This window comes from Mustela lutreola, chromosome 2, assembly GCF_030435805.1.
Source record: "Mustela lutreola isolate mMusLut2 chromosome 2, mMusLut2.pri, whole genome shotgun sequence".
Classification (NCBI taxonomy): Eukaryota; Metazoa; Chordata; class Mammalia; order Carnivora; family Mustelidae; genus Mustela; species Mustela lutreola.
The window spans coordinates 132,603,310-132,619,945 of NC_081291.1; the positions used below are offsets into that span (position 1 = coordinate 132,603,310).

The 16,636-nt window shown below is 36.8% G+C and overlaps 1 protein-coding gene across 5 annotated transcripts in view; it reads right to left on the reverse strand.

Moving 5' to 3' along the window:
* The window catches only part of SERPINI1 (serpin family I member 1), a 77,034-nt gene that overhangs the window by 19,633 nt on the left and 40,765 nt on the right, over positions 1-16,636 (reverse strand). For all 5 annotated transcript variants that reach the window (XM_059163552.1, XM_059163550.1, XM_059163549.1 and 2 more), the window contains 5 exons: positions 12,578-12,844; positions 11,310-11,540; positions 8,951-9,145; positions 7,367-7,571; positions 1,723-1,820 (listed from right to left, as the gene is read on the reverse strand). In XM_059163552.1, the coding sequence (XP_059019535.1) occupies positions 1,723-1,820; positions 7,367-7,571; positions 8,951-9,145; positions 11,310-11,540; positions 12,578-12,827 (979 nt within the window). In that variant the 5' untranslated portion in view covers positions 12,828-12,844. The remainder of the gene's footprint in view (positions 1-1,722; positions 1,821-7,366; positions 7,572-8,950; positions 9,146-11,309; positions 11,541-12,577; positions 12,845-16,636) is intronic.

Below are 16,636 nucleotides of genomic sequence, written 5' to 3' on the forward strand. Positions count from 1 at the left end.
ATTTTTTTAAAGAGTTTATTCATTTATTTGACAGAGATTACAAGGAGGCAGAGAGGCAGGCAGAGAGAAGCAGGGAAGCAGGCTCCCCGCTGAGCAGAGAACCCAATGCGGGGCTGTATTCAGGGCTCGATCCCAAGACGCTGAGATCATGACCTGAGCCGAAGGCAGAGGCTTTAACCCACTGAGCCATCCAGGCGCCCCTTATTTTCCATATTCTATAGAAATGATAGAACATCATTATATAAGCTAAGTCTTTTTTTTTTTTAAGATTTTATTTATTTGACAGATTGAGAGATCACAGGTAGTCAGAAAAGCAGGCAGAGAGAGAGGAGGAAGCAGGCTCCCTGCTGAGCAGATGCAGGACTTGATCCTTGGACCCTGGGATCATGACCTGAGCTGAAGGCAGAGGCTTAACCCACTGAGCCACCCAGGTGCCCCCTATAAGCTAAGTCTTAAACTCACAGGTACCTTATTTCAATGATGAATGTCTTGGGATTAGCTACTTAAAATATTTCCAAAAGGATTTCACATGTTCTGAGTACTTAATGTTGTTACCCTGAACAAATTAGGGCATCTGAATCCAGTAATTCAACTAGGTTTTCCCCCAGTTGGGATTTTTAAAATAAATTACTCAACACCCAATATGCCAGGTATATTTGGAAGCTACTTCTTCAAAACCATCCTTTTTTAAAAATTTAATTTAATTTTTTCCAGTGTTCCAAGATTCATTGTTTATGCACCACACCCTGTGCTCCATGAAATATGTGCCCTCCATAATACCCACCACCAGACTCACCCAACCCCTCCACCCCCCTCCAAAAAAAAAAAAAAAACAAAACAAAAAACCCCAAACCATTCTTTTCTTATTGAAGACTTAAGATAATCTTTATATCATCTTACTAGGTATTCTTTTAAAAAGTGTCTGGTTCTCACAGCAGGCATGCATTTATCCTCTCTTCCTTCTATCCTATATTAGTTCCTGTAACTGGACATATTGAGGCATTAAATCAACATGTTTATTGATTATCTACAAGGCATTGTGTCAGATAGGATAGGGGAATTTAAAGATGTACAGGACAGGTCTTCTGGAGAATATCTACTGTTGAAGATAAGACATGGACCAGAATAATCTAAACTTAATGTTGATAACTGTTATTTATAGCTTTGTGTATAGAAGGTAAATGTATTTGTTATATTTATCTGACAAATGATAACTTTATTTTACCTCAGAACACCATAGTAAATAGAGGGTTCAACATCATCGTTTAAAAAAGAAAATGTATTTATTTGTTTTTTTAAAGGAGCTAGAAATTTAGTGAATATGCCATAAGGGACCAACGAGCAGGACAGGTGGGTGAAGGCTGCTTTTGAGGGAGGAGGCTGAGGGAGTATATTGACATATGGGATTTTCCCCTTTTTGGTAACTGTGCCTGGTTGCAAGTAGCCCATTGGCTAGGTAGGGCCTATGGATACTTTGAGGTCAGTCGCCTGATGGGCCTGTCTACATTCAGCCATTCTCTCTGGGCCCCTTTGCCTTGATCAAATTTGTATTGCTTAAGCCTGTTGCCTAAAAGTGGCCTCTCTATCCGCGCCCCAACCCTCGAACAATTCTGACTCTTAAATCTTTAAGATTTAAAGATCTTAAATCTTTAAGGTGCATCATCATTTTTAAAACCTTTCATGAAATAACATTTTTTAAAAAAATTAGTGTTTATCTCCTACCAGACAAAGCTGTCAAATTTGCATTTTTGATGAAAACTTCAGTTATTCCAAGAGCCTTCAAAACATCTTTTAAATCAATTTCCTGTTCCACGGTGAACCTGGAGGACACATAGGGGGAAATGCATTTGGTTACAGCACTTTTAAAGTATTTAGTTACAGTATCCTGTTACCTGGGACAAGAATAAAAATGTTGGATATGTAGATTTTAATGGTAAATTATGCTAAAACTGGGTGGCATCTGACTGCAAGTAGTACTTGATTGTGCTCATAAAAAAAGGAGACGGCAAAAAGAATATTGTATCAGAATAGTATTAGATTATTAAGTAGGAAAAGTATTTGATGTGGACACAAAACTGTAATATATAGGATGGAGTAAGTGTTTTGAGGTCCAGAATATAAAACTCGTAACTCAGTAGCCTTCAAAATTGTGTGACCTAGTAATACATTTGATTTTTTAAGCTGTCAGTGGCTAATCAAATATTTACCCAAGGCATTTCATTCTCTTAGTATCCTTGCTCAGCTTCCTGTGAAAAGGGAAAGCCAATGCTGTATCTAATTGCTGTATAATGAATACCTCTTACATTTCAACTTCATACACTCACAGAAAGGAAACATAAAAGCTATCAGGTTAACAATATGCATCTTCCTGGTTATATTAACCTCCAGGACCTAAGCCTGTTCTCATGGTACCAATCAACAAAAGTGAATTAAATATTACATCTTAAAAACTGTACACTTTTACAATTATATTAGAGATTCTTTTTTAAGCAAAAGAGTAACAAATTTGTATTTTTTGTTTTAATGGGCTTTATGAATTATACATAAATGTGCATCACATTTGCAAGAAGAAATAAAACATTACTTAAAACTGAAATGAAAATAAGTACAGTGGTCATGAGCAGAATATTAATTTAAAAAAATGGTTTCCACAGAGCATCTGATTAGTCGTATTAAAGAGTCTCTCCCAAACCAATGAATTGTCTCACCCATCTTTCTAGTGAAAAATATGGAGTGAAACATGGTTGCATTTAACACACAAATGCAGCATTTTTTAAGCAAAGGTTATTATTTTTTTTATATAAAATGTGAGAATAACTAGAAGTAAATGTTTCCTTTTTTTCCTCAGATGTTGCTGTTTGATCAATAAAAATCCTAAATAAGTTTTTAGGCAATGGGCTGTATCCTTAAAAGAGCTAAGTCTGTGACAGTCACAAAACATCACATTAGCATCATTTCTGATGTCTGGTTTTAAGAAGAATGACAAGGAAATGGTTGCTATAAACAAGACTCAGACGTCAAGAGGAATAGTCAGGGGAAAACAGTTTTAGCAGGTTCTATTTCTATGACAAATAGAAAAATAAATGTATAGCAAGCATATCAAACCAAGTCCTGAATTTTATCTGTATCCTACACTTTAACTTGGACTTGGCATTGTTTCTTTTGTTTCCTACAAAAAGAAGATGTTGATTGTGAAAGTGGAAAAGGGGGATGAGTGGGGAAGTATGGACTGTCTCAAAGAATACCGTCAATGGCTTGATTAAGGTGTTTTGTGTGTGTGCTTTATATTTATTATTCATTAATGGATCTACCAAAAACTATTCCAAGACTCTAACGTTAATTTAAACGTCACGAAAATCCCTGGAGGTCAGTATTATTATTATCCTCAGTTAATAGAAGAAGAAACCAAGGAGGAGAAAGATGAGATAACTTGACCAAGATCAGATGGCTAATAAATGGCAGAGCAGGGGCACAGACCCAGGTCATATTCTGTATGTTCTGATCCACCTAAAATAGGAAAGTGAAGGAAGAGATTAGGAGAGGATTCTCTGTGCTTCTTAAGAGCAACCTGGTTTGTTTCACACTTCTGAGGTTTGCTGTTTCAGGTGAGGATGGTAATTTAGCCAGACTGAATTTGGGCAAGTTCCTTAGTTTCTGAGCCTTGGATTTGGCTGACATTGATAATACCTGCCTCATAGTATTGTCAAGGGGATTAAATAAGGTTTCTAGAAGTCTTAAAAAAAATTTTTTTTTTATTTTTAAGTAATCTCTACATCCAACATGGGGCTCGAACTCCTAACCCTAAGATCAAAAATTGCATGCTCTATCAACTGAGCCAACCAGGTGCCCCAAAGATTTCTAGAAGTCTTAGGATGGTGCCTGTATGTAGGAGGCATGTAATAAAGGGCAGATTGGGTTACAGCATTTACGATACTGCAGTTCATATAACATTCACATTATCATAGGTGTTAAGGTATTATATATTTGCATTTTAGTAATGGTGGAGTAATTTGATTAAATTGCTGTTTCATCTCTGCTGCTTTAGCTGTAAATGAGTCAAATCTAGTGTCTTTTTTATTTCAATATCTGTAGTATCTAGCATAGGACAATATACATAGGTTGAAGTGAAAAAAATCTAGGTGACCATGACTGTTTGTTCAAAGTTGAAGATGGGATGTGAACAATTTCTATTTATCCATCTCTTGTCTTTCTTTCCTTATCAAACTACTGAGAAACAGCTGTCATCCATTTACTAACTCTTTCCTCTTAATAGAGACTAATATTCACATATTAGAGACTAATAATCTTTAATAATCTTAAATAATCCTTAATACAGACACTAACAATCATTATCACCTCCCATAACTGAGGGCTAATAATCTTTAATAATCTTAAATAATCTTTAGTACAGACACTAACAATCATTATCATCTCCCATACCTGAGGGCTCACTGTGTCCCAGACACTACACAAATCCTTTTACATATAGTATCTCATTTAATCATCCCTATGATAACGTCACAGAATCCTAGGAGATGATGCATTGTTGTCTCTATTCTTCAGAAGAACAAACTGAAATTTAGTCAAGCCAAGCAGCAACTTGCCATAGTCACACAGCTAGTAGGTGGTAGAATGAGCATATGAGCTAAGGCCTGTCTGACTGCAAAGTGCCCCACCTCTAAGAACTACAATTCTAACGATGGCTATTTAAAAACAATCAAACAAACCATAGGTAGATTTTACATTTCGCCCACCAAACTCAAAAATAAAAAGCCACAACCTTGCTTTTTTAAACCCAAAGGCATGCCTATTTTAACAATGAAAATATGCATTTGCAACTTTCTGAGTAAGTTGAAGAGGTATGTAGAGGGCAGAAGCATCTCCATATCTCCGGTGTGGAGAGCAAATGTTAAGAAAGAATAAATATATATTACATATAAGGAGATTTATACAACTTGTAAGCAATTAAGAAACTAATCAAGATACCCTCTGTAGAAAAGCCCAGAGAAAAAGCACTTATGTTAAAGAACAATATCGGATGGCTTATGTATTAGTTTTCTTTTATAAACATGAAATGAAAGTGCTTTATTTCTAAGACAATCATTTTCCAAGTAAAAGGATGGTCTCTGCTTACAAAATAGAAAACCACTTTATATCCATTGATTTACAGCACTCTGATCCCAAATGACAAATCTGAGACTACAAAAGTCAAGAGTGGAATGATACGACAGCCAGGTACCCCTGCATTCCAAATATTAAGGTATTTGATTTTTATTTTAGAACCATCTTCTTGCACCTTATATAATGAAGAAGGTAATGTTCATGAGAATAAGGTTTTTAAAAAATCTTACTGGAAGAAAAGTATATGTAAAGTTATCCATAGGTTAACACAAGGTGAATACTAGGACTTAAAAGGTATACTGAAAATAAATAATAATAATGGTAATACATAATAATTATAGGATGTTAGACATTATTCTAAAGTCCTTTTTTGATATCTTACATATATATTTTTTTAATCTATATTAGCCAAACTGTTTTTGCTACCATGAATATATTGGAAGAATATTTGGTAGTGTCCATTAAATCTTAGAAATGTATGACTATGTATTAACCTTTTGATATTTCACTGGATTTGTGATATCACATATGTATAGCAATTTTACCCTCTCCTGAATAGAGTTTTGTATTTTGGATAAAAATACAATTTCAATTCAGTATCTGATTCCTATAGGGCTTATTGTTCAGAGGGAAAAATAATAAAAATACAAAAGTAGTTGCCCCCTTTTCCCCCCTCAAAATACCCTATACCTTTTAAGAAAGGCATTTAGAACCTATATGCATGAAATCTAATATAGTAGAAAGTAAAAGCACCTGTGGAGCAGGACAAGAATTGGTAAAATTACAGAAATGCAAAGTTGCCATTTCAGAGTAGTATCTCCATGTGAATAAAACCAGACAAACATTTTAAGACAGACACCTGAGTAAACCTAGGAAATGGCTATTAAAACTTTTTAACCTCTACTAAAATGAGGTCATAAACATGATTATTCTCATTGAACACTTAGTGGATTCTAATACTGTAAAATGGAAGGGGTATATTTTTTCCTATTGATTATTATCTACACGTAAGTATTTGAAAACAGTCAATTTCTAAAAGGGAAACCAGATTCATGTTATGTAGCTATATTATGTTATGTAGCTATTTTCTCTCTATGCATTAACCAGGCAGAGGGAGAGTTCATAGAAATTCTGGCGAAATGGATACATGGTAATTAACTGTGCCTAGTTTAGTATCAGGCATTAATATGAGCAAACAAGCTAAACTATTTCATAATTGAAGAGTATCTCTTAGAAAATGAAAATTTAATTTTCTTTTGCTGCCATGTTCCATTTCTCAGTGGACAGGACCTGGAGGCCACATTTTCTAGTGAATATGCTTGAATTAGAATATGTGATCCTTACTAAGCATTCATTTAGAATTCTGTTAAAATCATCCTAAATAACTTTGCATTCTGTTAAAATCATCCTAAATAACTTTGCATTCTCACAGAATTGAAGCATTTGGCCATGCTGCACTTAGTTCATGGAATTTAATAAAGGAAGAGTTAATACTATACTGAATTTCTCTTTTTATCAAAAAGAATTTCTTTAAAAATATACAGAGACATACACAATATCAGTATCAGGCAAAGAAACATGAGAAGAGCATTTTAGGCCAATGCAAAAACATGCAGAGACCCAGAGGCAGGAAAAAGCATGCTATCTGTATGTAGCATAGCAACAAGCACATAGGTAGAACATGCTACCAAGTGTTGTTGTGGTGAATGGCCAGAGATCAGGTTGAGAAGAACATCTAGGCCCTGCACAGATTTTATTATTTAATCCACAGGGCGAATTTTAATCTTTCTCCTTCTTATTTATGATCGCATCTTGGCACTGAGCACAGAAACTTGCTTGCGCTTCTTCCAACAATGTGGGAGATTGTTTTCTCTCCAGCTATAATCAACTTTAAATATTAATGAAATACAGAAGACTGCCAATGCAAATGATATTCAGAGACGATCTACTGAGAAACATTCTAAAATGAAGCTAAGATTATTGACTAGGGTCTGAAACTAAGTCTTAGGAAATAGTACTGAGTGAATCGATAAGGGAGCTTGAGCTTGTGTCTCTGGGCAGGACCTCGTGAGTACAAAAGACGACTTTTAAAAAAGGAGGAGGAAGGGAAGGGGACAAGAAGAAGGGGAGTAGGGGAAGAAAGTAGCTGAGACTTAAAATTCAAAGGTATTTGGACCTGAGTGGGAAACTACATTGAAATCTCTCCCACTATGCTGTTGGAGGGAGTCCCACAGGAACATCTTACCTGGGCAGGTACACTTCCACTTTTTGTTTCTTCACAGAGTTTGCCCATTCTTCAATCAGTTGTGCTTTGACCAATGGCTCCAGCGTGGCCAGTGGAACTTCCTGCCTGGACAATACCAGCATCATACTTATCTCCTCTCCCTCATAGGGTATTTCTAGGACTTGGTAGATACCCCCAGCTTCATTGGAACCATCACTAAATTCTCCTAAAACAAAAATAAAAGTGATAAAAGGCCCATATCCAAGTTCAAATAAAAGATTTAATTTGTTTTAACTGTCTTCCAAAATAGTGTGTGTGTGTGTGTGTGTGTGTGTGTGTGTATCCAGGTATCTGAGAAAAAAGGCTTTTGGGGTTTTGTTTTGTTTTGTTTTGTTTTTAAAGCTCCTGAAATCAAGTGAACCTTCAGTCCTAAAGTATTTATTTCATCTTAGAATCCCCAGAATTATATCATAATTGTCATAATATATTCTCTAGACTTACTTTTTATTTTTAAATGAGATACTTCAGATGAATATTTAGTTAAAGAATATCTTCAGAAGCAATGATCAGTCCTGGTTAGAAAAACAAAGCCCTAGATCCAACTTAGATGTAGTTCACATTTGCCAATACCCACTGGATTTCTAAGAAGGGAAAAATGGACTACGTAATACCTAGGACTTTATTATTTCCACAACTAAAAGTTTTGAGGCCAAGATAGCATAGTCAAAATGAAATCTATTACATTATCTAGGTAGTTATCTAGGGTATTTGTGGTGCTTAAGACCTCTATATTAGGTAATAAAGGTTGGTTAGGTAATGGGATTTTTATTCCAATAACTTAGCTAAATTCACCAGGCTTCCATAAAAACATAAAGAAGTCTCTAAAGCAAATGGTCCTGTTGCTACCTTAAAATTTCCCCCATTTTCAAAAAGAAAATGTAATGCTTCTGTTATGTGCATTTTCCTATAACTAATCTAGGTCCTTTAGACCTTTGAACATTTGGTTCTCAAGTAGAGTGGGTAAGAATACAGTTCATTGCAGCGTGTAAGAAAGATTGACACCCTAAACTTCTGAGAAGTCCAATGAAATATCTCTGAAAATAATGCCAAGGATCCTAAGTTGTATCACAAATCACAGACTTTCAATAAATGAAACTATGAATGAGTAATGACATCTGACCAAACATACACAGTCTGCCAAACATACACAGTCTGAAAGCAAAGTTTTAAAGAAATGCTTGTAATTCAAAAAGTGGTAAGGAATCCAAAGCAAGGGCAAAGCGGAACATATGGGTCACTGACAACCACCCCAAATCCAATGGCTTTCTGGAGTAACTTATAATGTTCTTTACAAGGCACATGGGAATAAAGCCGCTCTGCAGGTGTAATCAACTTCACAATTTAAAGAAGTCTACTGGAAAACTGTCAATGCATGTAATATTCACTCAGGATCTAATTAGAGGCCTTTGAAAATTGAGCCAAGGAAACTGAATTGCAGCTCAAACGAGATTGACAAGCTATTTGAATAATAAATATTTCACGTTCTTTCTTAAAAATTAATTAATACACTGCAGGAAGAGAGAAATAAAAGCCAGAATGTCTTACCATAATAAAATTCCCCTTGTTGATACATCATTGGAATTTGGACTTCACTTTCATCATCTTTGGTAAAGGAAAAGGTTCTAGTATTTTCAGGTCTAAATTGTGACTTCCAGCTCCCCTTGAAATAGACAGCATTGATGAGGGCCAAATGAGTGCCGACATCAAAATCCCTGGGGGATACCAAATCCTTCAACAGACCTATTCAGGAAAAATGAATAGATGAACATTCATATTAAATCTGAAGGTGAAAGGGGACCCAAAGATTATCAAACTACCATCTGATAGAGTAATCCAGAAAAAACATGTACCAATACCAAATTTACAAAAAAATTAAGTGTCCTGCTTTCAAAGGAAAAATGTTACATATACATCCACACATGCATACACACACACACACACACACACAAAATACAGATTAAGGAGGTCTAAAACAGACCCACCTGACATAACACTGGTAGGATCTTGACACTTGCAGAAATGATAGAACCATGTACAACAGAATCCCAGACTTTACCACTTTCTAGTTGTGATGATGTGTGTACAACTCTTAACACAGAGTAAGCGCTCCGTAATCATCACCAGGTTTATTCTTGAACAACATACGTGATTAAAATGTCATTCAATTCAAAAATGTCCCCCATGTATATTGGCTATCTTTCCACAGAATATAACAATTACATTTGACTAGGTGAAAACAGATGAGTGAAAGCCAATTGAACTCATGATGCCGTACTATCTATGATTTGAAATGTCTCCTTACAAATCTGTTTTCAAAGATATTGGGTCTTTGTTGATAGCAAAAAAATGTTTATTTTTAAAAATTTTAAAAAGATTTTACCTATTCATTTGACAGAGAGAAAGAGAGAGAGAGAGCACAAGCAGGGGGAATAGTAGGAAGAGGGAGAAGCCAGCTCCCCACTGAGCAGGGAGCCCCATACCAGGTCTCTATCCCAAGACCCCAGGATCATGATCCAAGGTGGAAGGCAGCTGCTTAACCAACTGAGCCACCAAGCGTCCCACTAAAAATGTTAAAAAGATTTTGGAAATAGCTTTTAATCATTCAGTCTACTCAAAGTGGATTATTATTCTTGACTTATTCTTTGAATGATAAAATACAAACATGTTTCTTTTATCCTACATTTTAATGTCATAGTTAAAAAAGAACCAAAATTTATATTCTCTCATTTTACTAATGATAATACTTCTCTAGGTGCTCACAAAGGTGCCTCAGAATTTTTGGGATGAGGACATAGGGCATGTGGTCAGGTATTTTTGTTATTGTTCCAAAATAAAATATATTAGATTGACATTATTTGGGGAGTTTTGACAGTATGAATTAATTTAGTGAACATCTGCAATCTACTTGAAATTTGGTCTCATTTTTAAAATTCTAGTTTCAATATTTTGATGGTAAAGTTAGAAAATAAAATGGTAAAATATGACACATATGGAAAGCTTAAATACCTTTTTAAAGAATAGATTAAAAACAAATTTTATTTATTATTTTTTAAAGATTTTTTTTTTTTTTTCACCCAATGGGGGCTCAAACTCACAACTCCAAGATCAAGTGTCAAATGTTCCACCAACTAAGCCAGCCAGGTGCCCCAAGATTAGAAATAAATTTTAAAATAAATGTATCTCTTTCTAATTCTCCACTTATTTGGAATTAAAATGGCTACTCCTTTTTAAAGAAATCCTATACCATTCTTTTGATTATCAATCAAGTTCTGCCATTTAAAAGCCCAACTCTGGGGGCACCTGGGTGTGGCCCAGATTGTGGTTAAGATGGTTAGGTATCTGCCTTCAGCTCAGGTCATGATCTCCAGGCCCTGAGATGGAGCCCCATGTCAGGCTTTCAGCTCAGTGGGGAGTCTGTGTCTGCCTCTCCCCCTGCTTGTGCTCTGTCTCTCTCTCTCGAATAAATAAATAAAATCTTAAAAAAATAAAGCTCAACTCTGATTTTTAACTCTCTCTTATATTCTATTTTTAATTTATTTTTAAGAGGTCCACCAACTGCCATTCTAACTGGCATCTAACTTCTTAAATAAGTCAGCTCAAGCAAAATTCCATACAGTAGTTAGGATTACCATGCAGAGGAAAACCATGATTGGAGAGACAGATTTCAGACTGATTTATCACAGTGCCAAAATTCTTCACATGCCAAAAGATTTAAATTCTTTCAAAAATGTTTATTCATAAGCAATGCCTCTAAAAAGACTATAATCTATACAAAATAATTATTAGATACTCGACTAAATGTTAACATTCAAAAATCCAATCAGAGTGAAGAGACAAATAATTTCAGAAGTAGAAGAGAGTTAAAACTAAGCTACCAGAGAAAGAAAGGAACTAAATGACATACTATTTGTGTTATTCTCCACCCACTTATTGATATGGTTGGCCACAGCTATATTTTGACTGAAGTCCACATGATTTACTTCTGCTTTAAAGTACTTTTTCAGCATTTGCAAAAATTCCTCATTGACATGAAATCCATTTTGCACGAAGAGGGAGTTGGCAACTTTCATCACATACTGGCTCTCTTTAGCAGTGACCATGTTAGAAAAATCCTTCAAGAAGGAAAATTCATCACCTGCAAAATGGCAAACAGTAAGTTTATTAGTGGAACAAACACAGTGAATGATCACGGGAGTGGAGAAGCACCAAAACACAGCAAGGGAGAGATATGAGACAGGAGCCAAGGGAAGAGCGGTATTTATTCCCCATAGCAACATGACAAGGAGGCTCCAATATTTGTGCCATTTCTAGATTTTCAAATTAACTTTTGAGTATTTTGAACGGATATTATTTTTCATTTTAACTGATGTCTTGGTAGAATCTATTATAGAGATTTTTTGGTTGTCTCCTTTCAAAGTGCTTAGGGTTATTCTCATTAAATTGGTCTTCATTCTATAATTAAGGAATAAGAATTAAGCTTAATTACCTATTTTAAAAATCAAAATATTCCTTGAAATTTTACTTTCACTGAACTTTTTTTTGCCTTATAACTAGAAAAGTCCCTTAGAAATCAGAGTTCTTAACTTTTTAATGAGTTGATTCTCATGCATATTAAAAATGTTAAAATAGAACTCATACATCATGTCAAAATGATTACAAAATACCTTTTGGCTAAAAACTTTCTCCAATACATAACATTTTCATAATAATAAAACATTTCAAAAAAATTCTTGGATTCTACTTTAAAAATGAAAATACAGTTGGTTTTAAGCAAAAATTTCTGATATTCTTAGAGAATCTTGTTGCTTTTCTTCTAGCAGTTATCATGGTTGTAATTTTTCATTTATGTGATAATTAATTTACACATGCCTCTTCCTCTAGACTGGAAACTCAGTAAGAACCATGTTTGCTTTTATTTGTCACAGTGAGGTTTATTTAAATAATAATAATAATGATAATAAAATCTACAATTTCCTTAGATTAACTCAGCTAAGGATGTAGCAAGAAATTACTACTTTTCTTAGGTTTCCTGATGGTTCTCCTAACCATATCATCTCAGTGAGATCACTTTCTCACATTGTATGAATAGTGCTACCTGTGGCCAAAGACAACATAATTGAGTAGAAAGTTAAAGCCAAACCACCTTGACAAATTAAACCTAAGCACACTCACCATTTTTCAGGCTATCATATCCCATTGAATGACGGATTTCTTTCAGGGTAGACCCTTGGGCCCCAAGTTCCATCATTCCTATAGCGAAGGTAACACTCAATGGAGAGAAAAGAATATTTTCATCTTCCCCAGTGGCTCGAAGATGGTTATACATATTCACTGACAACTCAGCAATGGTTTCATCAGGGAAAGTGGCCCCTAAAGCCAGACTTTGTAGAATCAGCAAAGAGAAGAGTCCAAGGAAAGCCATGTTGGGAGAGCTCAAGCCTGGAAAACAATAATTTCCATATTAATTATCACTGAGAACGGAGTGAAAGGCAAAAAAATAATAATAAGAAGAATTATTTCTTGGCAAAGTTGTAAAGCAAACCAATTTTCTAAACATTTACAGTGCTAATATCTCCTAACAAAAGTCCCTTTAAAGAATATGTTGGGAGATACTATTTTTAAAAAGGCAATTAATAGTCAAATGGACAAATTACACTGCTAATTCTGAGGATATTTCCAGGAACAGGGTCGCCCCGGTCCCCACCTTCATGGGGTGAAGAGTATGTATAGCTACATATATAATGGATAATTAAAGACCATGTTTGGTGAGGCTATTGTATCAATTTCTCATATCTTCACCATATATATTTTGGTCATGATTTTGACACAATTTACTCTAATTTACATCAAACTACACACGTCCAGGAGAACTATAATGGAAACCAAAAGATATTTACAGGGTTTAAGAGGAACTAGTGAAGTCAGGCATTTGAAAATGTTGGTTTACCCATTTACTGTAATTTATAAAAATTAATGCACCATGCAACTGGGTTGCCAGTTGGCAGGAAAAGATCAGACACATACCTGCCACCGGCCCCAGTGTATCAACCCCAGCTGCAGAACCCACAGGAAGTGGTAACCCAGAGAAGAAGCAGGTTCAGCACATTCTTGTGTGCTTTTCCCTTCAACCGTGGCTCCCTGTGAGGCTGCTGCTCCCAGTGGCCATCTCTGGGCAGGGAGGAGGCTTCGACCATACTGACCTTTTAAACTCAGGCTGATTTACCATTTCAGCTTATACTGATGCTTCTATTTCAATGAGTATCAGGCTTATCTGGTCCTTGAACCATTTTCTCTTTGGAAGAGAAAGTGTGGGTGCCCAGATATCTCTGGCTAACATTTCTTCCTCCTGGCACACCAGTATTCCAGAAGCCCTGTCTCCCCACAAACAGCGCAGACTGACCAGCACACAGCTGGGACAGAATTTCCTTCTTCCTTGTATTCTCCCTCTTTGTCACTGCAGGCATCTAAAAGCTGACCTGCCTAGTCAAACAATTAAGTAGCTTAACTAGTTCTTGACCTTCAAGGAAAAAAAAAATATCCTCAAAACAACATGTAAAGAGATCCTGAGCAAACACATTCGGAAAGCTGTATTTCAATGAGCATGGAGCGTTCACAGTCCCTGTTCCTTACCAGAAGGAAGGCAGGCACATTTTACTTAAGAGCAAGGTGTTTCTGACAGGGGTTTGAGTCAGAACGTCCTCCTCACTCCTGTAGTGTTTTTAATCTCAACTTCCGGAAAACTGCCTATTAATTTGTAAATCCTGCACATTTTAGGGTTCTGTTTGGAGGAGCAGTTTTTTGCAGCTGTTGTTGTTTTTTGTTTTTTGTTTTTTTGGTCTGAGAAACTACGAGCTATCACCCCTCTGCTTTCCTATTAAGGTTTAGATCCCTTTTCCTTGGTTTAGGAAGGTAGGCTCAGCCTGTATGTAAATTATGTAAATAGGGACTCTCACAACCCTGCTGTGGGAGGGAGGACGGTTGCCTGTGGGGGATCAAGTGCATTGCCGCAGAACGGTGTCAGTGGCGCAGGCAGCACTGAGACTGAAGCACTGGGGCGCAGAACACAGCTGCCCCGCCAGCCTGCGGGCTGGGGCTGTCCATGGGAGGCTGCCGTGGAATCCCGCAAACCGCCCCCCCGCCCCGCCTTCTGTATTCCAGACGATTCCAGTAAAAGGTAGAAGCAGAATAGGGCAACTTTCTCAATCTCTAGATTCAGATGGAAATTTAGCAGGTACCCTTCCAAATTGAAAGAGACCCTAAGATATGTCCAGTATTTAATACTTAGGATGTAACACTGGTTACTAGAACTCAGAAATCCAAGTCCGACTCAAGGGCCCATGATCTTACTCATGATACAATTACTGCTGTCTGACATACCCTACAAAGACCCAAAGCTGGGCCTCATTACTTTCATTTAATGTTATCTAGTAGAAGACCATGAAGCTAAAGTCACTGTATGGGAGTGGTATCCTTCCGTCATTCAGTAACATGGCTATTCGGAAACCATTGCTTTTAACACAATTATCAAATTTAAGGTTAATAAAAAGATTGCATTCCTATAAAACAAAAACCAACCTATTGCCAACCAACAAATATTCTAGAAAAACAAAGCCAAGTCTAATATATTCATCAGCATTTTTATTTACAAATGAATGTGCCATGAGATAAATAAGCTAACACGTGGCATATGACCTTTGGCAAATCACAAGCCTTCTCTGTCTTAGCTTCCTCATTCATGAAATGAAGATGCCAATTTCTACTCGACACAATTATCAAAGATGTAAATGAAATAGTGTGTGTTGGAAGGACTCATTTTAAGCTACAAGTTTACTAATAAAAAACATTATCATTAGAGAATATGTTTCCCAGGTTTGTATGTTTGCTAAGGTAAGGAAGAGACTCTAGAGCCAAAGATGAGTGTTTGATACTTCCGGTTGACTCATCTAGTGTAGCACTATGAAATGCCATTCATTCAGCCAAGATGGAAAGAGGTGCCACGAAGATACCAAAATGTGTAAAAACGGGATCTCGTCCTCAAGAAACTCACAGCATTGTACAAGAGCATGTAATCCATTATTGTGGTTCTTCTCTGTTTAAGAAAAGAGGTTCTTGTAAGAATCAGGAGAAGGGCAAACAAACTCTTCAGAAAATGCATGCACATGGCTAATAGAACGTTACTTTCATTGGCCAGGATATTTCCTGGCCTCAGGTTGGGAACCCCCTGGTCTGTGGCATATGGTCCAGAGGCAGAAATAAGCAGTGTTTGGTGGACCCGCAGCTCTGCTGTGCTTCCTTATTGGGGGAAAGAGATGTCAAAACCACTAGTGTATCTTCAGGCTTCTGGCAGACTCCTGGAAGGAACAGCCTTAGGTTTGTGAGAGAGGGTTCTCCCCAGGGCAGCAAGCAGCAGGCTACAATTTACATGCTCTGCTAGGAAATTAGAAGCAGTATGGCTCTGAATAGTGGGAGCGAGTTATATCAGGAAACTCTTTAGTCAAGATTTAAAGAACTCTGTTCTGGAAACACACATTTTATCTATAGTTAAGTGATCGCTCCTCTTAAAGGCAAAATTTCCAGTGTGCCAGGAAAAGAGGAGAAAAAAAAAAAAGGCTTCTGCCAGGCTGGCCCAGCCTTTTTTTAATCTTATTTATCTGCCCCCAACACCCCTCCCACCCCGCCCCGGGGCCCCTTCACCTCCCCTGCCTCTGACTATTCCTTCTGAGGATTTTTTTTCTGGGGAGAAGGGAAGCTTCCCTTCTTCTGCCTTCTAAGCAGGGTGGGGGAGGGGTGTTCTCCAGGGATCTCTTCCTGGCCCTCTTCTCTTCTGTGTAATGTTCTTCTTGGGACTGCTGGTGAATTGCTCTCAAAACAAAGATACCTCAACTATTATCCCTGTTCATAGTACTCCCTAGTAAGTCAAATTCTAGCTCTGGATTTCTTTTTGTCTTCAGTCCTCATGTGCATTGCAAATTGTTTTGGGATCATCTTAGACTTTGACTCTGGTCCGCATTTCCAATTCAGGATCACTCAAACTGGACTCCTTGTCTTATCAATCAAGCCCAATCTCTTTTTCCCTGCCTTTTTCCCTTTCTTTCTTAAAACATCAGTCTTTGACTCCTCTCCATCTCCCTTTCCCTTATGCTCAATGAGCTATCAACACTTACTCCCTAGAGTGTTCTGGGCATTTCTGCCATCCATTTTCCAATGACCATTCTGACAGCCATAGTGGCA